Source organism: Ahaetulla prasina, chromosome 1 (genome assembly GCF_028640845.1).
Source record: "Ahaetulla prasina isolate Xishuangbanna chromosome 1, ASM2864084v1, whole genome shotgun sequence".
In the NCBI taxonomy this organism is placed as follows: domain Eukaryota; kingdom Metazoa; phylum Chordata; class Lepidosauria; order Squamata; family Colubridae; genus Ahaetulla; species Ahaetulla prasina.
Genome location: NC_080539.1, coordinates 224,448,469 through 224,472,601, shown reverse-complemented (window position 1 = coordinate 224,472,601; position 24,133 = coordinate 224,448,469). Strand labels below are relative to the sequence as shown.

The window sequence follows — 24,133 nt, the reverse complement described above, 5'->3', positions numbered from 1 at the left end:
GCAGACTATTTCCATAACACTTACAGCAAATGAGCTTGATTCAAGAGCATTTTTGTCTTTACCATTTTAATGGACTCTTGGTTATTCTTGATTAATATCGTCTTCAGAAAAGAGCTTTCTGTTTTCATGTTTTCTCTAGCCTTCCCCTTCCTCCTTCTAAGTAGGAAATATATTCATTATAAATGCAACATAGGGTACAAAAAAGGAACAACAACAACAAAAAAAGACAACATTGCCTTACTTGTGCTGGAGACCAGTTGGCATATTCTACTTCTTGTCCATTAAGCCATTTTTCATAATTATCACTCTGCAGACCAATCCAGACATTAGATTTATGTCCAAATAAGTTCATTGCAATGAAAGCTAGGAAAAAAAAAACTAGAATTCAGAAACTTAAGTTCTGCTAAATTATTATTTTCAAAATTAATAGTAATTGAAATTTCATGGAGATGAAAAGTAAGAAATGCAGGCTGATACAACTTTTGGAGAATTCGAAAGTATAATGACTTTTTATCAATCTGAAGAGTCAGTTATCCAAGCCTCCTTCAGTTAGAACTGCCATTCCTAATTGCTAAGAAAGAAACATACATCCCTATATATATACTGTATATATTCTCTTTCAAGGTAAACAGTATTGTATAAAGCAGAATATACTACATAGCTGATGTAATTTGATCCTAATTCATTCTCTTTACATCACCAAACCATCTCAAATGTGGATTTCCACATTATTTCATGTACTATTTTCATATCACTTCCACACTCCTTCTGTCTTAGTGTTTTATTTTATCAATGATTGCGAAGTTTTTAAAGGATTCTATGGAAATGCCACTATGCTTTCCAAATTAGAGAAGAAAATAGGAATCAAGCCTGAGGTCCCAGGAAATGGTTTTAGCTGTGATGGTTATCAAGGGGAGGTCTTAAATCCCAGGAAATGAGTTTAAATACAAGAGATAGGAATTTATCCAAAATTAAACAACCCTATGAAATGCAAATATATGTGTTTTATAGCATTACTTACTTCTGCCATAGTTAAAAACTAAATATTGAACAATGGTATTTTACAGCCAATTGCTGTAGCCAAGTAGTAAAGTTATTTTTTTCTGATAAAAAATTATATCTGGTCTTCTATCAAGGATAATAAATATTCAGTTGCAAAACATAAATTCACAATAGAAAACTTAGTCAAGCTTCTAAGTAGTCTTATTTTGAATCCTCTCACTTTTACTCATATAACATCCAGTACAGCTTTTAAGTTTGCAAAACCTTATTATGTTTAAGACCTACAGCCTTAAATATAAATACAGTAGATAACAAAGATGGTCCTACTAATAAAATATTCAATATCTGTGAGAAACATGTATTTATAACATGTTGATTAAGGTGTAACACACCGTGTGGTACCTTGTTCAACTTCATTTTCAACGGATACCAGTGATGCATCATAGTAGCTGCAAGTTTTTTGAGCAGAATACCAACTTTTTAAATGGGCTGGATCCTTTGGAATCTGCAGCAGGAAACACTGTTTATAGAAAGAAAGATTGAATTGGATATTTAGGATAGCCATGAGTCACTCAAACAAAATTTTATTTACAAGATTGGATAGGAGTAGGTTTGGAAAGAATGAAGAAGCTGAGTTAAAAGAAGTGATAGTTCAAGCTTCCTCTTTAGCTCATTCATTGGAAAAGAGAAAAAGAAACATAAACTACAATGTATAAATAGAATGGCAACTGTGAACACTCAGGAAGAGAATCAGAATTTTTTTTTTTTTAAAAAAGACAGTTTTCTAGTGAAACTTCAGATGGACATTGATTGATGGGGACCAGGGAATCAAGCTGGGCTTCTGGGAGACTGTAGTACAGGTAGTCCTGGAAAAAACTGACTTATGACCATTGTACGCACTAACGACCGTTGCAGCATTCCCGTGGTCACATGATCAAAATTCAGATGCTTGGCAACTGACTCACATTCATGACCATTGCAGTGTTCTGGGTCATGTGATCACCTTTTGTGGCCTTCTGACAACCAAGGTCAATGGGGAAGCCAGATTCATTTAACAACTGTGTCACTAATTTAACAACTGCAGTGTTTCACTTAACAATCGTGGCAAAAAAGGTTGCAAAATGGGGCAAAACTCACCTAACAGGTGTCTCACTTAGCAACAAAAAGTTTGGGCTCAATTATGGGTCATAGGTCGAGGACTACCTGTAATATTAAATTATCACTTTTGAATGAAGCAAATAATTTATTAATTTATATGTATTTAATAATTCGAACACATAAGGACGTGTGCTTTTAAGTGTTTTTTTTTTTAATTAGCAATCCATTTTTGGCCAACATATTGCACTTAGGGTTAAGGTTTGAAACTCTAGAAGGTTTTTCTTTAAACCAGCAAATACCTTGAATCCAAAGTACAGCCATCCTTTAGGACACGTTCCTTGATATTCTTCTTTCAAAATTTCTCTCTCGGTAATTTGTACATTTTTACGCTTGCAGACACAAGGAAGAGAAATGGTACAATTTGCGAAGCCCCACTCTCCTAAATGATACATTAACATAATAAAATTAAAATTACCCTGTCAATATGGCATGATACTGTAATGGAATGTGTGGGGAAAAAGGGGAAGAGATGCTGCCTAGGAAACACTCAGAAAAGAGAGGCAGGAGCCCAAATGACTTAAAGTAAGATCAGAGAAGGAAACTAAAGAAGGAACCCCTCTAATGGAGCAAGAAGTTAAAAGAGGTAGTGGGAGGTTTTGTACTTTCAGATTAGCAAGATTATGTTAATATAGTCTTACAATAAAGTAGATGTAGCTCATCTAGTTGGGTTTGCTATCTGTTTTACCTAGGAGGGCTAACAGATACTGACCAATTAAGTAAATTAGACCAATTAAATTAAATATGTTATGGGCAACGCTTTTTGAGAAGTATATTCCTATCAGGACTGCCTCAAGTGTAATCATCCATACTGCCATAACAGTGAAAATGTAAGACAACACTTTCATTATTTATTTATATTAATATACAGGTTGTCCTTGGGTTAAGAGGCCAGTTGGGACCGAGATTGTTGTCGCTAAGCAATGCAATTGTAAAGCAGGACATCACGTGACCATGTCACTTAGCAACAGAAATCCTGAGTGGCAGTGATGGGATTCAAATAATTTAACAACCGGTTCTCTGCCCTAATGATTTCTTCCAACAACCAGTTCAGCAAACTGCTCAGAAAGTTAACAACCAGTTCTCCTGAAGTGGTGCGAACTGGCTGAATCCCACCACTGCCGAGTGGTCTTGGCACAGTTTGCACATGAGCTGGGAGAGGGGATGGTGCTGCAGTGGCAGTGTGAGAGCAGGGAGGCCGGGAAAAGGAGGCCATGGGAGTCAGTGGTGAAATCCAAATTTTTTTACTACCAGTTCTGTGGGTGTGGCTTGGTGGGCGTGGCAGGGGAAGGATACTGCAAAATCTCCATTCCCACCCCACTCTGGGGACAGCCAGAGCTGGTATTTGTCGCTTCTCTGAACTGCTCAAAATTTCCGCTACAGATTCTCCAGAACCTGTCAGAACCTGCTGGATTTCACCCCTGGTGTGAATGCAGAGAGGCTAGGAAAGAACTTACTAGATAAGAAGTCCTAATTTTTACAAAAGATTATATGGAACAAAAAGAGCTGAACAGGAAGCCAGCACACTGCAAACCAAAACAGAGACCCTCAGCATCACATCTATTTCAGGTAACATTTTTGGGCCACCCAAAGCTTCCGTGTGTGTGTGTGTGTGTGTGTGTGTGTGTGTGAGAGAGAGAGAGAGAGAGAGAGAGAGAGGGAGGGAGGGAGGGAGAGAGATAGGGAGAGAGAGAAAGGAGGGGGCCTCTCTGAAGGATTAGTTGGCTTTAACTAGCATTGGAAATATGCTTCCAGTTTCCAGGGCCTCTGTGGCTCAGACTGGTAAGACAGTCTGTTATTAACAGCAGCTGCTTGCAATTACTGCAGGTTCAAGTCCCACCAGGCCCAAGGTTGACTCAGCCTTCCATCCTTTATAAGGTAGGTAAAATGAGGACCCAGATTGTTGGGGGCAATAAGTTGACTTTGTATATAAATATACAAATAGGATGAAGACTATTGCTTAACATAGTGTAAGCCATCCTGAGTCTTCAGAGAAGGGCGGGATATAAATGCAAAAACAACAACAACAACAACAAAACAAAACAAAAAACCAAAACAAAAAACCAACAGTCTGTTTCATATAGCGAGTCTGTTTTATATAGAGAGTGCTACTTGTGTTATTTCCTGGGTTCCTCCTGCTGTACAAAATAAAAACAATCAATTTTTTAAATCAAATCATTTCCAATATGATTTGTGGGAAATGAATGATGAGCAACTCTAACCCCAGGCTAATTCGATTGGAACGGCCTTAAATTTACTTTGCAGAGATCCTCCAAGGCAGCTTTGAATGATGCTCAAGAAAAACACAAGAAAGAAACGGGATGTACCATTCTGAGTGCAGGCAATATTATTCTAAGGAAATCGTTTCTCATGCCATGCTCAGTACTGTAAAAGGGAATAAGATATTCTTGTTGGAATTAAGAGCACAAAATCTGCATAGTATTCAAAGACTCCAAGCAGCCACTATGTTAGTATTTATTTAGGTACAAACACACATACACACATGATAAACCACAAGCTAATAACTTTCATTAACAGGTAGAGATCTGGATGATGAATGACATTCTTGTGTTACAAAGAAAGAAGACACTTCTCCATTGAAGAAAAACAGGCCACAGATTGAAATGCATATATTATAAAGCTATCTCTGTATATTAGGAAAAAAATCCACAAATCAATATTCTCAATTAAAAAAATTGCACAATCTTGAAACTTTCATGACAACTTCAATTAAATATTTATTTAAATTTATATGGCCACCCTCTTAACATGAAATTCTACAATTGTAAGCACAATCTAAAATTTTAAAAATAGTTTACCAAACTTGGAGTGACAATACAACACCATGATGGGCTCACCCAATAATGTCTGGTCAAAAAACAGGTTTTCAGTGTCTTTCAAACATTGCAGTAGTTAGAAAAGTTCTTATCTATGGCAATAGGCAAAGATGATTCAGAATTAAATTACATAATTATGGAACCTCACCAAATGTTTCATATAATAATTTGAAATAATAAGAACCACATACTACATGTACCTGTCTGGGAAGAAATGAAAGCACATGTTTGCCCTTGTGCTGACTTTGGTCTCTCTTTATCTCCTGCCCAGTTCTGATACAATAATGGTGATCCATCTGTCCACCTGTAAACAAAATTTAGATTGCATTTAGTTATTAGAAATGGCTTTTGAAGTTAAGATCACATGATGCAAGTACTCTACTAGAGCTAAATTTCAGATCCCTTTGCTGCTTTTCTGACAGGAAAACCAGATCGGATATGTGACCACTGTCCCATGTTGCACTCTGGATGACCTGGCACATGGCTGTCATGCAGGTGATAAACTGCCTAAGCCGGGGGTTGGACTAGAAGACCTCCAAGGTCTATTGTATTGTATTGTATTGTATTGTATATCAGAGATCGCTCCCAAAGGAAAGCAGGTTGAAATCCTCCAAGACAATAGGTCCTTCCCATTTGGGGAAGAATTTATTTAATCTGTGTTTCTCATTCCTAAATACACCTGAAACAGAATTAAAAGCTAATTTTCCTGAGTGTTGCTAAGTAGTTTGCAGTTCAAAACTATACATAAACACGTACACTTTTGGTGAGGTAGTGAAAAAATTAATCAGTTGAGAAAAGTACTTTAAAAATGCATTGCAGTGAAAAAAGTCATTGTAAGACTAGAGAAAAATTAGTATAAATGCATTGAGAATTTTCATGTTTTTTTTAAAAAAAAAACTACTGTACTTATATAAAGCAAGTTTCAGAAACTGAGATCCACTCATTTGTAATATCTGGATTAGGAGATTTTCTGAAAGAGTCGTATATCACTTGCATTGCATTTAGCACAGGAAATGCATAAATACAATAAATATTTAGCAACAGCAAGTATTTCTTTATTTGGGGTTTTTCATCAATAGTACATTTACCATTGATGACAGGCTATTTTATCAGGATTGCAATAATGTACGCAATTCTAGGGAATAAGCACCACTACGTATTATGGAATTTAAATCTTTGTGCACTCAAAAAGGATAAGTAAGTGAATGAATAAGGAAAATCAGAGCAATCATGATTACTATTTACAAATTCCACTGCAGTATATTCTATCTATAGTATTGTTAACTTTTCTGAACCTGCATCTCACTGCATCTATTCCTATACATTTTAAGATATATAAACGGAGGAACGCTGAGGAATCCACCCAATTCACCAAAAAGAAATCTGGTTTAGAACCCTTACTTTTGCCAGAAAGAAAGGATAAGAAAAATATGACATTTTCTATATTATGAATACAGCTGTATAAGATATAGTTGCAATTGGGCCCAGGTTTGCTGCTTTTATACTAAAATGAGAAGTAATTTCTAAGATTGAATAGAGAAAGTAAAATGTTTATGGCAATCTTACCGAAATTCTTCACTGGGTGATTCTGAACGCAATGCAATCCACCAATTGCTACTTTTTTTTGAAATCTGTAGAATATTTACATTGAATAAATATTATGTAGATTTACTATTTGGCATTTATCCTTTAACTGGTTTGTGTGCAGTGTATGCTAATTAATGTTTAGACAAGAATGATAAATATAATTGAAAAACAACAAAAAATTATAAATTACTGACTCAAAATATGTATATCCACTCAGAAATGTATTCCACTGAGTTCAGTGTTTGCTAGCTGCCGAAAGTCCTTGAGGAATGAGGCAGATTATAAATAACATTAAGTAACTAAATAGAAGAAATAACATAATCAATAGTTCTTACTGCATAATGATTACATGGAAGTAATTTATAAGTACACAATAGTACCCAGAATTGCAAAAATTACTACATGTTGAACAAAAACACAGAGAATTGAAACTAAGTTAAATTCCTAAAAACAATGGGGCAGTTATCTTCAGATAAACATGGCTTATTGCAAGAAACACTATTTAATACTTTACTCATTTTGAAATATATATCCTGCCAAATATATTTGAAAGGCATTACTGCCATAATGATTTGCTGATCTGAATTAAACCAACAAAGAGCAAAAAAAAAAATACAATAATAAAATCACAGAGTAACTTAGAATAACTTCATTGTTACTTTGAATGTACACTAATCAGCATACATTAAAGTGAAATTAGGTAACAACCTGACTTAAAAATTGGGGGATCATCCCCTTTTCTAAAGCTTTGCTGAAACAAAAGAATTCCACTAACTTCCAAGGATGACATGAAATGTAAGTATAGAAGGGATGAGGTCACCTACACATTTAACATTTTTGCAGAGAGAAAATTGGAGCAGGTATATTTAATTAACTACAAACAAAAAAAGCTGCAACAGCTGGAATTCCCTTTTCCGCAAATTCATTCAAGATAGAGGCGGTTCTGCCTTTTTTTACATCGGCTACCCCACCTAAAATTAGGGACATTTTTATGGTCACAACACTGCAGTAGCAGAAAAGGTTGATTCTTACTGATCACTATCTCATCTCTGATAAGGACAGAAATCAATGTTTTAAAAGGTTATTGAAAACAATAAAGCCAGAAAGAAGTACCAAAGTCTCCTAAGTTGATGGTTCAAAAGCTAAAAATAGCAATATCTAGATAAGAGTGAAAATGTTGCAACATTCATGGGCGGGATTGAAGTATTTTTAGCCACAGGAGCAATTTAAAGAAAAAAGGTTGCAACCCAGAAATACCAGAGATATCATATGCATTTGTAGAAAAAGAAGTATTGGCATTTTGTACGTGCAAAAACTGACTTTCTCCATGCTCCCCAGCTGTGCTTTTTTGTTTTATCTAGATCAACCTTTTGGCTTGCCTGGGCCTCACTGAGTGAAAAGGAATTGTCTTGGGCTGCATATCATAATACAGTTAATTTACGCAAATTACATAATAATTTTAAAACTTTGTGATCTTGTAGGGCTGTATTACTTGTTTTATTTTTATTTTATTTTTGTCACAACAGTATATATAAGCATAAGCATGAAATAATTATACAATATATAAGCATATATATGAGTATGAATATGTAATAACTATATTAATTGGATATAACGAAGGAAAACAATAGGACAGGAACGGTAGGCACGTTTGTGCTCTTATGCACACCCCTTACAGACCTCTTAGGAATGGGATGAGGTCAATGGTAGATAGTTTTTGGTTGAAGCTTTGGGGATTTTGGGAAGAGACCACAGAGTCAGGTAGTGTATTCCAAGGATTAACAACTCTGTTACTGAAGTCGTATTTTCTGCAATCAAGATTGGAGTGGTTAACATTAAGCTTAAATCTATTGTGTGCTTGTGTATTGTTGCAATTGAAGCTGAAGTAGTCTTTGACAGGAAGGACATTGTAATAGATGATTCTATGAGTTAAACTCAGGTTATGTCGAAGGCGGCGTAGTTCTAAATTTTCTAAACCCAGGATTTCAAGTCTGGTGGCATAAGGTATTTTGTTGTATTCGGAGGAGTGGAGAATTCTTCTTGTAAAATATTTCTGGACACGTTCAATTGTGTTGATATCAGAAATGTGATATGGGTTCCAAACAGGCGAGCTGTATTCAAGAATTGGTCTAGCAAATGTTTTATATGCTCTGGTTAGTAGTGTAGTGTTTTTGGAGAAGAAGCTACGCAAGATTAGGTTTACAACTTTTAAAGCCTTTTTTGCAATGTAGTTACAGTGGGCTTTGGCATTTAGATCATTTGATATGAAAACTCCAAGATCTTTGACAGGGTGGGGGTCATCAGTAAGGTAATGTCCATCAAGCTTGTACTTAGTGTTTGGGTTCTTTTTTCCAATATGTAAGACTGAGCATTTGCTGGTTGAGATTTGGAGTTGGCAAGTTTTAGACTATTCAGATAAGAAGTCCAAGTCTTTTTGGAGGATAGCTGTATTGTTGGTGGTGTTAAATAGTTTGACATCATCAGCAAAGAGAACACAATTACTTGTAGTATGGTCACAGAGATCATTAATGTATAATATGAAGAGTGTTGGTCCAAGAACGCTGCCTTGGGGAACGCCACTTTTAACAGGAACAGGGTTTGATAGAGCATTGCCAATTTTGACCACTTGTTGTCTGTTTGATAGAAAAGCTGTTATCCAATTGTGGGGGAGTCCTGAGATGCCGTAGGATTTTAATTTTAGGAGAAGTTTATCATGTACTACTGAGTCAAAGGCTTTACAGAAGTCTGTGTAGATTGCATCTATTGCTTTGCCCTGATCATGATTTGTAGTCCATATGTTTTTGCAATAAAGAAGTTGTAAATTACATGATAATTTTTTTCTGAAACCAAATTGTTTATTAGAGAGTAGGTTGTTTGTTTCTAGATGGAGGGTAAATGGATTGGTTGATGATAGATTCCATTACTTTGCAGGTGACACAACAAAGAGAGATAGGTCTGTAATTTTCAACTAGGCTGGGGCTTTCTTTTTTGAAGATAGGGATGACCATGGCAAGTGACCAAAGTTTGGGAAGGGAACTGGTCGTGAAAGCTTTTTCAAAAATTATGCTTAGGGGTTCTGCTATATTAGTGGAAATCTTTTTTTAAGAAGTATGCACATAGTCCATCTGGTCCAATAGATAGGGATGGTTTCAGTTTGCAAAGAGCTTTTTCAACATTATCTTCTGTGAAATCTATGTGTGTTAGGTCGTTGCACTCATTGTTGATACGATTGGGGAATGTTGGGTACAAGTCATTACTATTAAGAAAGACTGTGCCAAAGAATGTGTTGAAGAGGTTTGCTTTAACTGTTTCCTCATTATATTCTTTGTCGTTAGAATCTTTTAGTGGTGGGATGGATCTCAAGTCTTTAAGTTTGTTATTCACAAAATTATAAAAAGCACGATTGGAATTTGTGCGCAAGAGGTCTTCTTCTTGCTTGGTGTGGTAATTGGTGCATTCAGTTTTTATTTGATTGCGTATATTTCTGTAGCAGTTTTTGAAATTTGTTACATAGCCCTTTTTGTTTCTTCTCCAGAGGGATTTTTTTTTGGATTGAAGCTTTTTTATTGATATGGGTAATTTGTTTTTTTCTGGTTTTGGTGATGGTTTGTGGTATGTAAAGATTAATGATTCTATTGACTTCAAGTAGGAAAACTTTATAGTGGTCTTCTGCAGTGATGCAGGTTGAGAATAGATTTTGCCAGTCAAGAAATGAAAGGTCATAGTTTATAAGGTCATAGTTGGCTTTTTTGAAATTGTAGTTTGGAATACCATTATTATGACGATTTATGTAAAGGCGTAATTTATATTTATGTTGTGGCCTGCGGGCTTGAAATGCCCGATCTAGACTCTACTTAGGCCTTTAACTTGGCTCAGTCTGAAGAAACCACAAAACTGTATTTCACTAGTTGCTGCTGTATTAAATAGAAAATCTATTTCAAATTGTGTCTTTTAATTTCTTGTATAATTATCTATCTATCTATCTATCTATCTATCTATCTATCTATCTATCTATCTATCTATCTATCATCTATCTATCTATCTGGAAAAAACTGGTGTGCTATGAAAACCTAAGAAATAATTATATATTTATATATATATTACCTTTTTTATTCTGTTTTGGATAAATTCTTGTTCTTGAGAGGACTGTATGGTTGCTATATCTCCACGGAGCCAACCACACACAAACTGAAAACTGTCCCAGTTTGAGGGGCTGTCATAGAAAAGGTATTCTGCTCCTTGATAATAAAACCATGGTAACTCTAAAAATTAAGTTAGATACAATCTATTTGAATATGATAAAATGTCTTTGAGTTACGTATTTTTATTCTTAATGAACCAAACATCACATACCTAGTGCTCTACAAGAGTCAACACGATCAAACCTAATATTGCAGAAGATGAGTGGAGGCTAAACTACATTTGACTTACCCTTGATATTTAAAGATTTAAATTTTAAGGAACTAGGCATGTTCAATAGATCATTATCATTCCATTAAAATGCAGAAGTTATTCATATGCTTAGTTTTCTCCCAGTGAAATCAATGGATTTAAATATGGTTGGTATATAGCCCTAACTATATTTTACACTGAAAGCAGAGCAATTATTTCTTTGAATGGAGCCTAACGTATAGAAACAATAGCAGATTCTCTGGTATTTGTCCAGACAGTAACAGACTACTTAGCTAGTTACTTTTAGAGGAATGCATTCTAAAATATATATGCAATTAAATATTACTTTTATCTTAGGGAAAGATTTCAATGATAAAAAAAATAAGCAACTGAACAACTACTGCATTAATATCAATGGAATACAAGCACATCTCACATGTCATTGTGATTCTTCTTGCTCTTAATAATGAAATATTTTGAGCTACAATTTATTGTATTAATCTTTGACTGCAAATTTCACTTGTATATGTTGCTCTGTAAACCACCAAGAACATAAACAAGTTCCACTTGCCCACTGTGCTGCTGAAATGCATCAAGGCTTATAATGTTCAATCATTTATTATTCCTCCCTTGACATTGCCAATCAAACAGCACATAGACCAACAATGCACTTTTGGGCTTGATGCAGAGAAGAAAAACCTGTGACTCGTGCACAACAAGATCACATTGTAGAAATTTATCAGCAAAATGGCCAATATTTAACAATGTCATTTTGGGGGTTTTTGGTGTGAAGTTAATTTGGATTTTCATAAGAGTAGCAAAGTTCTGGCATATAAGAATTCTCATTCTTAAAATTGAGCAAAAGCACCTAAAACAACACAAAAGTAGAGGAAATCCCATGTCCCAGAGACATTGTTTAAGGTGCTTCCAGGTTGAAAGGATTTGCTGGTGACATCACCATTGTCCACGGAGGCTCCTTTCATGTCCTTGTCAAGGAGCTGGAGCGAGTGATGGGAACTCACCCCGCTATGCAGCAGCACTCGGGTCTTGAACGTGAGCTTGCTAAACTCCAACCCAGCATCCTAATCACATGAGCCACCATGCTCCCACAGAATTGATTTATTGGGAAGCTTCCAATCATGCTATAGCTGCCCATTGCCCACTGCTCAGGATGAAATGGCTATTAAAAATTTGAAATCATAATTTATAGTTTAACATACATAAGCTTACATAACCCTCCCTCGCTCCCTTTTCATTTTTATATCATTTGATTGAAAAAGTTGCAATTTACTGTAAACATACAGATCTATTCAGGCAGTGTTTTTTCAACAAACTTTTACTAGATCTACCAACTCTTTGAAAGCAAAAGTCATTTTTTCCGTTCCACTATAAGTAGAACTATTTTCATTGGAAATCTGAATCAATCCCATCATTTGATAGCAAGGTACAGGTAGAAAAGCTAAGAATAAAAATAAATCACCGCAAAAGGAAAAACCAGTTGTTAAAAGAAGCCCTTAATATTTTTTCTCTGCTCAATGCATCTTTCATAGGATTCATACATGTGCAGATAAGGGTTCACTTCTAGTAAAATGCTGTTCTGCTTTTTGTGATTACTAAGATTACTAAGTTATTTCTATAACGTAAGTATTGCTTGCTGTTGTTTTGAAATGAAATCTATAGGAAATCTGCCTGTTTGTTGAAAAAAGCCCCAAAAGATGCTTATTGTACACACACACACACACACACACACACACACACACACACACAGTTTCAATAGATGAAAACCTGTTTTTACCCATACCATTAATATACCATTGTGGAGTCTTGGGTTTTACACCTGAAACAGAAATAATGTTTGGGTTTGAAGAACATAATGCATAATTTTCTTTTTCTTTCCTCTTTTTTGCCACTATTAAAATATACTTTAATTATATTCTGGCTTAGTGTCATTTTTTCCTTAGATAGTCATTACAATATTTTCATTAGTACTTATTTTAAAATAATACTTAAAATATATAAAAGCACCGATTTCATAAAAGCTAATAGTCTATTGTTATTAAGAATAAAGAAACATCCAGTTGATACTTTCCTGCAGACTGGACGGAGCTGTCCTATGCTGGATCAAGCTACAGACCATGCAGCAGGTCCCTTTTAGATACGTTGAACTAAAATACACATTTTGCCCAACCCAAAGACTGGTAAGACTGGTCTAGTCTGACCACAACATTCAAAGGAATTCAAGAGCAGCTTCTCTTTCTCGAATTTCTAAACCCTTTATTTAAAACTAGAGATACAGGAAGTCCTTGATTATTCGCTAGTTGTTCAGCAACCGCTCAAAGTTTTGAAGGCACTGAAAAGAGAGGCTTATAACAAGTCCTGGAAGTTGTGGCAATCACAATGTCCCCATAGTCACATTATTGTGATTTGGACACTTCACAATTGGTGCTGCATTTACCACTATTGCTGCATCCAGTGGTCACGTTTGCTATTTGTGACCTTCACAGCTGGCTTCTGATCAGCAAGGTCAATGGGGAAGCAAGTTAGGGCCATGTGATGTCATGCTTATCAACCACGTGATTCACTTAACAACTGCAGATGGAACCAATAACATAAGTTAATACAATCAGGGGTGGGATTCTACCGATTCAGACTGGTTTGCCTGAACTGGTAGCTCCGATGATCAGCTGGGAGTGAACTGGTTCGCTCCGACGATCAGGTCAGCCTGCCCACCCGCCCCTGCGCTTTACTTACCTTTATCTTCTCAGCTGATTGGCGCAGCAGAGCGGATTGCTGCACCTCAGCTGTGTTCCTCCCAAGTGGTAACACAAAAGGTTAGTATTTGTAAAACTGCGCATGATCACCGAACCGGTTGTTAAACTGGCAGCATCCCACCACTAAGTACAATCATATGAAATTGTGCTTAACAACTGCACTGCTTAGTGATGGAATTTTTGGCCCCAAGTGTAATTGGTAAATTGGGACTATTTGAATTGATAACGGAATCTGAGACTTTCTTCATGCAAGGACTGATATTTGCTATTGAATAACTGCTTCTCATATTAATGAAACAGTGACTATGTATCATTTTAGGAAGCACATATTGCAAGACGTTGTTCAAATTCTTCCTTACCTTTTGGTAGTTTACATATCCATTCACGTTCTGAATTGCAGCGCAGTGGCAAAATAGCCCCATTAGCTTTATATGCTGCACAGTTTTTCACATTATCTTCAATAGAAGCTTCTTCTAAAAAGGCAGATGAAACCTGCCACAGAAGTATGCATTAAATCTGACGCATGATACAGAGACTAACTTTTAATATATTAAAATAGAATAACGTATTGTGAGAACATAATCAATTATGTCTTATTCAGTAACTCTGCATGGTTAAACAAAATTTATTGAAATGTACACACCTGGTCATAGAATGAACATGGAATTGAAGATTTGTATTAGTAAAAAGAAGTATGTATGTATGAACCATGAGAAGACTCTAATAGTGGCTTTTTTCTGTCAGAAGAACTTCCAGCTAATGCTCCTAATTTGAATAGGAGTGGCTGTGGATGCCGGCAGCCCGATACAGTCAGCTAGTTCCATCGCTGACCGTTGGGGGCGAGTCATTGGCTCCCAGGGAAAGAGCGTGCAATCTGGGCGTTCTCCTGGATGCACGGCTGTCTTTAGAAGAACATATGACGGCCGTCACCAGGGGGGCTTTCTATCAGGTTCGCCTGATACGCCAGTTGCGCCCCTTTCTGGATCGGACTTCCTTATGCACAATCACCCATGCCCTTGTTACATCCCGCCTGGACTACTGCAATGCTCTCTACATGGGGCTCCCCTTGAAGGGGACCCGGAAGCTTCAACTGGTCCAGAATGCGGCTGCGTGGGTGATAGAGGGAGCACCTCGTGGCTCCCGTGTGACACCTCTCCTGCGCAGTCTGCACTAGCTCCCAGTGATCTTCCGGGTCCAATTCAAGGTGCTTGTTATCATCTTCAAAGCGCTCCATGGCTTAGGACCCGGGTATTTACGGGACCACCTACTGCCGCCAGTAGCCTCACACCGACCAGTGCGCTCTCACAGAGAGGGCCTCCTCCGGATACCGTCAGCCAAACAATGTTGGCTGCCGACCTCCAGGGGGAGGGCCTTCTCTGTGGGGGCTCCCACCCTCTGGAATGAGCTGCCTCCGGGTCTTCGTCAACTCCCCGACCTCCGGACTTGTCGCCGCGAGTTGAAGACGCTATTGTTTCGACGTGCAGGACTAGCTTGAATATAGTTTTAATTTTAGGGTTTTAATTAGGGTTTTAAACGGGGTTTTAAACTGTATTTAAATTTTTAGGCCGTTATTGAATCAGTTTTTTATATAGTTTTTAAATTTGTATTGTATGTACCGTTTTTATTGGCTGTGAACCACCCTGAGTCCTTTGGGAGAAGGGCGGTATACAAATATAATAAATAAATAAATAAATAAATAAATAAATAAATAAATAAATAAATAAATAAATAACTCCTTTCTATCACAACTTTCTGTAGGACATCACATCTTCTTGCAGAAGATTCTAGAACTTCGATGAATGACAAGATCATTATTTATTTATTTATTTGTTTGTTTGTTTGACTTGCTTGCTGCCCATCTCGCTTAGAAGTGACTCTGAGCAGGACATGAGCTAATTTAATTGGGTTAGGGAATATATATATATATTTCCTAATCCAATTCTGACACTATTATCTGATACTAACTTATTTATTTACTTACTTACTTATTTATTAACCTAATTTATATATCCTTACTGGAATTCAGACAAAAATGATTATAAAATGAGAATTGTTACAGTCTCAAATTTTTTATTTGATTCTTAGACAGATGACTTCTGGGAAGTGACTGTTAAGAGAGTTCCAGATACTGGGAGTATCTCCCTATATAAATTTGCTTTAGGAACGTGTCATCCTGAGGTGAATTTACATAGGTAAAATAATCTGTTTGACACCAATATATTTCACAAGTTGGGAGAGATTATTTGCTAATAAATAGCTGTCAAACCTGAAAAAGAGCTATTAAACAAATATTAGATTAAGTAAGGAATAAAATGGGGCAGATATTGAAGTCATTTAAGCTATCTAAAATTCAGTTCCTTTTTATTTGTTTGCCATTCAGGTAAACCCATCAAGCAATCACTTCATAAGCCTTGAAGCAAAAATGTGTTAATGCATTAGGGATCTGATTGTGTAAATGCTGTGCCATGCTAAAATTTTGATATCTTTTGTACTATTATTTCCTGTTAAAAGTGTAATAGATTCTGTATATTTTTTCAAAGGGACAGAACTAAGGAGAAATTTCCTAATAGTTAGAACAATTAATCCGTGAAACAACTTGCCTCCAGAAGTTTTGAATGCTCCAATACTGGAAGTTTTTAAGAAGATGTTGGATAACCATTGTCTGAAGTGGTATAGAGTTTCCTGCCTAAGCAGGGGGTTGGACTAGAAGACCTCCAAGGTCCCTTCCAACTCTGTTATTCTATTCTATTTTGCCTCAGAGAAGTATTACAAGATAAAATACTTTGCATTTAAGATTCTCAAGAACACATTATGTCTAGAAGGACGTTTGACGATATACAGGCAGACCTTCAAAGTTACAATGTGAAAAGAGTGACTTATGACTGTTTTTCACATTTATAACCACTGCAGCATTCCCATGGTCGTGTAATCAAAATTCAGATGCTTGACAACAGACTCATTCTTATGATGGTAGCAGTATCTTGGGGTCATATGATAACCTGTCATGACCTTCTGACAAGCAAAGTCAATGGGGAAGCTGGATTCACTTAACAAATATGTTACTAACTTAACAATTGCCACGATTCATTTAACAACAGTGGCCGAAAAGGTCTTAAAATGGGGCAAAACTCACTTAACGAATGTCTCACTTAGCAACAGAAATTTTGGGCTCAATTGAGGTCGCAAGTCAAGGACTATCTGTACTTCAAATCCACTACATTCTTCTGTACTTCTTAAACTAATAATTTAACGGAAATAAAACACACAAAGAACTATCATTAACACTAGACAGGAAACTGCTAAAGAACTTGGACACAACCCTGTTTCTTGTCTAACTTTGTAAGGCAATGAGTAAATAAAATAATATTTACAGGAGTTCCATCAGACCATTCCCAGGTTCCTCCAGATAATGGATTCCTTTTGTTAAATCCAATCCAGAATTGTCTTTCATCATCTCTGTGGTTAAAAAGAAATAAACCCCATGACACAAATGCAATGCTATGTATCTTTTATCTTGATTTATCTTCAATTTTTCCAGTACTTATGCATACATCTTAATATTTTCTTAAACCAGAATAGGTTGTATGTTAGGTGCTGTGATGAAATCTTTGAGTCATTTCTTTCTGAAGTTTTTGAAAAAATATGGCAAATACTGTAAACCAGTGGGCCCCAACCTTTCTGGCTTGGTGGACCGGCAGTGGCGGTGGGAGAGGCAATGGTTCTGTACTAGTGGTGCTGAGAATGCATCTGTGCGCAGCTCTATTTATGCAAGTGGTGGCCGCACAAATGGAGCTTCGTGCTTGCATATGCTCACCTGCTGCTTGTGGAAATGGAGCTGGATGCACGCACACACTCGCCCACCACTTTCTCAGTCCAATTACAAATGGGCCATAGCCTGGTACTGGGATGTGGCCCAGGGGTTGGGGACCACTGCTGTAAGCAGCAAACCAAGATATGCATAAATGCATGGAAGAAAACCACTCTAGTGTTAAGAAAAGCAGCTTCAGAAGACTGCAGTGAACACAGACATTTTTAATATTTTTAGCCTTCAGATATTTTTACACTCCAAATACCTCTTGCATAGTCAAGCTGCTTTTCCAGACTTGTCTTTAGAAAAAAAAAAGAATGTATGCTGCTTCTGTCTTAAAGTTTCATATGTGAATAAAATGAATTCCAAAACATTACTAGCACAGCAAAAGTACTAAGATTACAAAGGTCTAAGGGATAAATTGTGGGATCATTATGTCAATTTCCCACATAAATAAGGAGAAGAGAATATTTGTAGCTCAAGGTTAAATAGTGGAATTGTTAAGCTTCATTGTTTGCTTGCAGACATTTCATTACTGGAGTAGGTAACATCATCAGTGTTAGAGAGTATGGGTTTATTCCATTTATTCAGTAGCTTTCCCTATGTGACCAGTGATGATGGGGGTGTGATTTTCTCCTTAGCATTTCCTTGATTAGAGTATTGTTTTTTGTTTGTTTGTCTGGTGTCAATCACTGCTTATCTGGGTGTTGTTTGTTGTAGAGGATGGGTTCTGGTCTTTTCGTTTCCTCCTTAGCTTTTTTATTCTCTACTTGGTCTTTTGGTTTAATTAACAAATTTTAGAGGGTTTAGTTGCTGAAGTGATACTGTGACTATAATAGCCGGTTGATTGTTTCTGAGATGTTTTTGATGTATGGTAGTGTGGAAAAGATACTTTTTCATAGCTTGTGTTGGTTGTGCTGTAGTGGGTTGAGCATTTTTAGATAAAATTGTATGGGCATCCTTCTTGTTGGAAGATGTTGTATAGGCAATCTGTTTCCTTCTTCTAGTGTTCTGGATTGCTATAGCGTGTTTGTATTCTGTTGTACTACATTCCTAAAATGAAAACAAAAAAATCCAGAGGAGACCCTCTCCAGCAAACAACATCTTGAAATGCATGGATGAACACCAGAGAAATAATCGGGCAGAAAAGAATATCCTAATTAAGGAACCACCAAACAGCACACCCATATCAACACTGGCAAGGCAAGCTATTGTATATAAACAGGAAGCAAATCCTACATTCATTAGCAATGATGAAGTTATTTAGTCAGATAATGAAACGTTTGCAAGCAAATAGCCATCCCAGACTAGAGCACCAAGGACTCCACAGTAAAGAAAAAAAAATCCTAAAAACAGGGTATATAAAGCAGGGGTGAAATCCAGCAGGTTCCAAAAGATTCTGGAGAACTGGTAGCAGAAATTTTGAGTAGTTCGGAGAACCGGCAAATACCACCTCTGACTGGCCCCAGAGTGGGGTGGGAATGGAGATTTTGCAATATCCTTCCCCCAGGAGTGGGGTGGGAATGGAGATTTTGCAGTATCCTTCCCCTGGAGTGGAGTGGGAATGGAGATTTTGCAGCATCCTTCCCCTGTCACGCCCACCAAGCCACACCCACCAAGCCACATCATGCCCACCAAGCCACGCCCACAGAACTGGTAGTAAAAAAATTTGGATTTCACCACTGGTATAAAGTTAAGACATATAGAAAGCACTGACAATTTGAAGCGAATGCTGCTGTCTTCCCTAATTACCTATTATCATTACAGTGAAAAAATCTTATTTGTGTTATATTAAATGTTAAAGTATATAAAACAACTAGATCACATAATCCTTTTTTCCAGTTGGGGAAAAAAATCCCAGATCCAGTAATTAAACACAAAGACTTACGTATGAAACATTGTGTTTAGAAGTTTGTTTAAAAAATCCTCTTCAAGGACTTGTTTAAAACTGGCAAGATGTGCTCCAAAATCTTGACATAGAGTTTCTGCTTCCTCCCAAGTTCTTTTCATTAATACTTTTTCACTATGGAATACCTGTAAAATAAGTTGAACACTGCCTGAAAACACGTTGTCAAGGCAAAATAGTGATGATGATGATGATGATAATAATTGGAAATGAAAACATGGGCTTGTCAACATTAGTAAAGGTATTTTCCAGGGTAACTTATTATCACCCTTATTATTTGTCATTGCTATGGTGCAACTTCCGGTGATTTTGAAGAAAACAAATCTTGGCTATCCAACAGGAAAAATGCTAATAAAATCTCATCTTTTTTTAATATGGATGATCTGAAGTTTTATGGAGAATCAGATATTGAATTTATAGATAGGTAACATCAAGCATGGACAAGTTAAAAATGTGATTAGTAAGAATGCATCCAAAGAGTGAGAAAAGTGCTAATGACAAAACTAAATGGTGGAAACACCATCAAAGCCATCAAATCTGGGTCGTACCTATGATATGATATACTGTTGGAATTATTAACTGGATAAAGCTGAACTGGACAGTTGGACCTAAAAAGAAGAAAGCTAGCAAATATTCTCTATGCATTACATTCCAAAAACGTTACAGATAACGGATAGATACCTGCTCTGCAGAAATGGAGGCAGAGATTTACTTCAAGTCAAACAAATTACTGAAGAAGAAAAGCATGCATTTTCATTTTTATGTAATCAGCATAATTTTAGAACAAGCACTGATATATGTAAAATGTAAAATATTAAAACTGGGACTTACTGGACATGCAAGAAGCAAAACATGAATATCAAAATAATGTCATAAAAAGAATAGAATGCTGGCAAGGACAAGCATTAGATGGTCAATTTCTACAAAGGATAGAGAGGAAAGAGGATAGAGATAAAACCAAGCAATGGCTTAAAACCAGAACAAGAAGAAACTGAAGGCTTCATTTTGGCTCCCATTCAAACAAATGCAATCAAGGCCAGAGTTGAAAAACACAGTATAATATAAGAATTTTTTGCTGTTGTATCTATTGCAATCTAAGATTTAATATTGAAAATATAAAACACTATAGCAAAGATACATCCTTTGGCAGTCAATTATGCTACCAGAAGTAGATAAAATAGCAGATGATGCACTACATCAGTTTCCCAATGTTTCAGGGTTTGCGACTGGCAAGGGGAGAGGGGATGGTTTCACACAAGCTGCTGCCAAGCTTGCACACATGCACGCACAGCTCCATTTGTGTAAGCGGAATGCACGTGTGCCTGCTGCTCAAGCAAATGGAGCCCGCACAAGCACTCACCCACAGCTCACAAAAGTGAGGATGCGCATGTGAGCGCATGTGTGCTTGCCAGTCATTTCCATGGTCATTTCCGCGGTCTGGTTGTAAACCCCTCACAATCCACAGGTTATAGGGACCCCTGCACTACATGGTATCTTATTTATTAATATATATATTAATATGAATATTCACAAAACTGGAATATGAAGAAACAGTTTAGAAAAGAGTATTGACGTTTTTGAATTTTGGTGTTGGAAAAAAGTGAACATCATGGACAGCTGAGAGAACAAAGAAATCTCACAAATTAATGCAGGATTCTCACTTGAGGCATTAATATCTAGGCCCAGATTATCCCAATTTGGATATGTGAAGACTAGGTCTCTAGAGAAATCATCTTTGGAAGACCTGAAGGACCAAGTTAGGGAAAAATCACCATGAAGAAAATCTGTCTTTTGTATGTGATTGTCAAGAATTGATACTGACTTGTCAGCACATAATCAATTTGCAACGAGCATCCATCATTAATGAAGGTGTCCTCTAGGAAGGCAGATTAATACTAAAGAATCACAATATATAATAAAATTTTACTAGCCTATCCTCTAAATCAGTGGTAGTCAACTTGGTTCCTACCGTCCACTAGTGGGCGTTCCAGCTTTCATGGTGGGCGGTAAGGTTTTTGTCCAATACTGAAGCACTTTCCTTTTTTTTAATTTAATTGACTTGACTTTTAAAAAATTTTTCATAGCATTATTTAAAGACATTTTCATTAGGTTTTCATAAAATACCTGAACTTTCTGAAAATATACTATTTGTATCACCTGCGCATAAGTTTAGTCCACGTTTAGTTCACATAAGTGAAACTAAATGGCGCTATAGTGCAACTGCAAACAAAAGAGCCTCGTCCCAGAATAGCTCACGCATCTCCCCCCAAACTGGTGGGCGGTTAGAAAATTTTATTACTAACAGAGATACAAAAGTGGGTGGTAGGTATAAAAAGGTTGACTACCCCTGCTCTAAATTAAAAAATAGAAACAAATTAGGGATATTAATAATAAAATCAGACTACTGATTTTTAATTAATAAAATCAATGGCACGTATTTTTATTATTATCCCATAATTTTATTAAAATGCCAATGGATCTGTAGATCCATTTCATTTGGGTTTTCCATGAAATTGTTCAATATTTTTCACCTTATAGCAGTTCAGCAGATAATGGTCTGATTCCCATCCATGCATGCAAGAATTAAAACTTTTATCATAATTTGGTTGCTTGTTGGTATCACTTTTTTCACCAAAATTAGCATCTCGTTTACACAGTGATTTAGCCATGAAGGTTGTACAATTTTTCACTTCCCACATGCCAATGGGTTCTTCCTGTCGCATAACAACGCATCCTCCAGGATATCCTAATATGGGGTAGAAGGAGCAAAGACATTTATCAATAAGTACAATTATTACTTTTCCTAAGACAAAATGTACACAAAATGTCCCAAATCTTTAGTGTTAAAAATAATTGTAATATTATAGACTAGAATTATGTCTTGTGGTCTAGTTACTAAAATTTATCCTGGAAAGAAAAAAGATTTTAGCTTTTTTAGCTATTTTAAACATCATGATATGTTACCGAATGAAATGTAGTTCTTTTTTGGCATTGGGGATTTTTTTCCTTATTTGGCTTAGAAAATAATTTTAGCCAAAGAGTTTCAAGGCTGGGTGGATGAAGCTAATTTATGATAGTATTGTATGTTTTCAAGTATAATCCATTCTGTCAAATGTTCAGCAAGTAAAGTTGCCTCATTTCTTTTTGCAGTTCATTGAGTTGTAAATAATACATGATGGAATACAGACTTTAGCTGGTTCAGTAGTATTTTTGCAATATAAATTAAAATTGTTGACAGGATAATTTGGATATTAGCCAAATATTGGCTATGGTGAGTTGGCCATGGCAAGTTGTCCTAGATCCACCAAAAGCACCTACACTGAAAATTATCTAGAAACTGTTTTAATCATGACCGGAAATGAACCTTTTAAATATTTAATGTGCTACAAAAATATAAAGACTTAGAAACCAAACTAACTATACTAACTAATTGCATCACTATTTGGTTTGATGGCTGCAGTGCCTCAGAGAGAAAGTCTATTCAGAGAGTGGTAAGGACAGCCGAGAAGATTATACAAAGCCCACTTCCTGTCATTCAGGATACTGCTTAAAAGTGCTATGTGCAAAGCACTGTTAGAGACCCCATACACCCACTTAATGGTCTGTTTCTGTCACTCCCTTCTGGGAGGAGGTTTTAAAGTATTTCTAGCAGGACTACCAGGTTCTGCTTAGGACCGGGCTACTTATGGGACCGTCTCTGCCGGCCTCTATCTCCCAGCGTCCGGTACGCTCCCACAGAGAGGGACTCCTCACGGTGCCGTCAGCCAAAGTGTCGACTGGCGGCCCCCAGGGGGAGGGCCTTCTCTGTGGGGGCTCCTACCCTGTGGAACGAGCTTCCCCTCGGGCTTCGACAACTACCTGACCTTAGGACCTTTCGCCGCGAACTTAAAACCTATTTATTTCGTATGGCTGGACTGGCCTGATTTTAAATTCTAAATTTAAATTTTAATTGAACTTTGATGGGTTTTAAATTTCTGAAATTTCTGTAATTTTATGGGGTGTAATGTTATTTTAAATATTTTGGCAAATTTGAATCAGTTTTTTAAGGGTTGTTTTAATTATGGTGTATGTTTCTGTTTGTATTTTATTGCCTGTTCACCGCCCTGAGTCCTTCGGGAGAAGGGCGGTATACAAATTAAAATATTATTATTATTATTATTATTATTATTATTATTATTATTATTATTATTATTATTATTATTATTATTATTATTATTCTGTAACAGCTTTTTCCCTATGCCGTCAGTTTGGTAAATTTGCAAGATTAGTTTCTCTTGCCATGTACATGTATAAATCCGAACTAGACTGTGTTGTTTCTCCATGTCATATAATATATGTGAGTATATGCATAATTTTGTATTATTTATTTATTTATTTTGTCATGTTTATGTAGTGTATATTGGAGGTGGACACCCTTTGAGAACCGTATGCAACAAAATTTCATTTTAACGTATGCCGATTAGTGTACATTCAAAGTGACAATAAAATTAGTCTAAGTCTATATTACTTGGCCATTATCAAGCTATTGTCATTTTCGCTCTCATTTCCTTTGCTACAACTTGATCATAGTTGTTATTACCTCAGTTGGGTGTCAAAATCTATACTATAAAAGTATAGGTATTGCCAAGAAACATGGAATTTTCATATAAAAATTTTGTCATAAAATTTACTGAAA

At 36.4% G+C, this 24,133-nt stretch overlaps 1 protein-coding gene across 3 annotated transcripts in view; it reads right to left on the bottom strand.

The window, feature by feature from the left end:
- PLA2R1 (phospholipase A2 receptor 1) overlaps nucleotides 1–24,133 on the bottom strand; it is a 193,045-nt gene that overhangs the window by 16,373 nt on the left and 152,539 nt on the right. For all 3 annotated transcript variants that reach the window (XM_058191864.1, XM_058191847.1, XM_058191854.1), the window contains 11 exons: nucleotides 21,990–22,204; nucleotides 19,441–19,586; nucleotides 17,116–17,200; nucleotides 14,104–14,236; nucleotides 12,775–12,810; nucleotides 10,686–10,843; nucleotides 6,561–6,625; nucleotides 5,195–5,298; nucleotides 2,400–2,539; nucleotides 1,405–1,522; nucleotides 242–363 (listed from right to left, as the gene is read on the bottom strand). In XM_058191864.1, coding sequence (XP_058047847.1) covers nucleotides 242–363; nucleotides 1,405–1,522; nucleotides 2,400–2,539; nucleotides 5,195–5,298; nucleotides 6,561–6,625; nucleotides 10,686–10,843; nucleotides 12,775–12,810; nucleotides 14,104–14,236; nucleotides 17,116–17,200; nucleotides 19,441–19,586; nucleotides 21,990–22,204 — 1,322 coding nt within the window. The remainder of the gene's footprint in view (nucleotides 1–241; nucleotides 364–1,404; nucleotides 1,523–2,399; nucleotides 2,540–5,194; nucleotides 5,299–6,560; nucleotides 6,626–10,685; nucleotides 10,844–12,774; nucleotides 12,811–14,103; nucleotides 14,237–17,115; nucleotides 17,201–19,440; nucleotides 19,587–21,989; nucleotides 22,205–24,133) is intronic.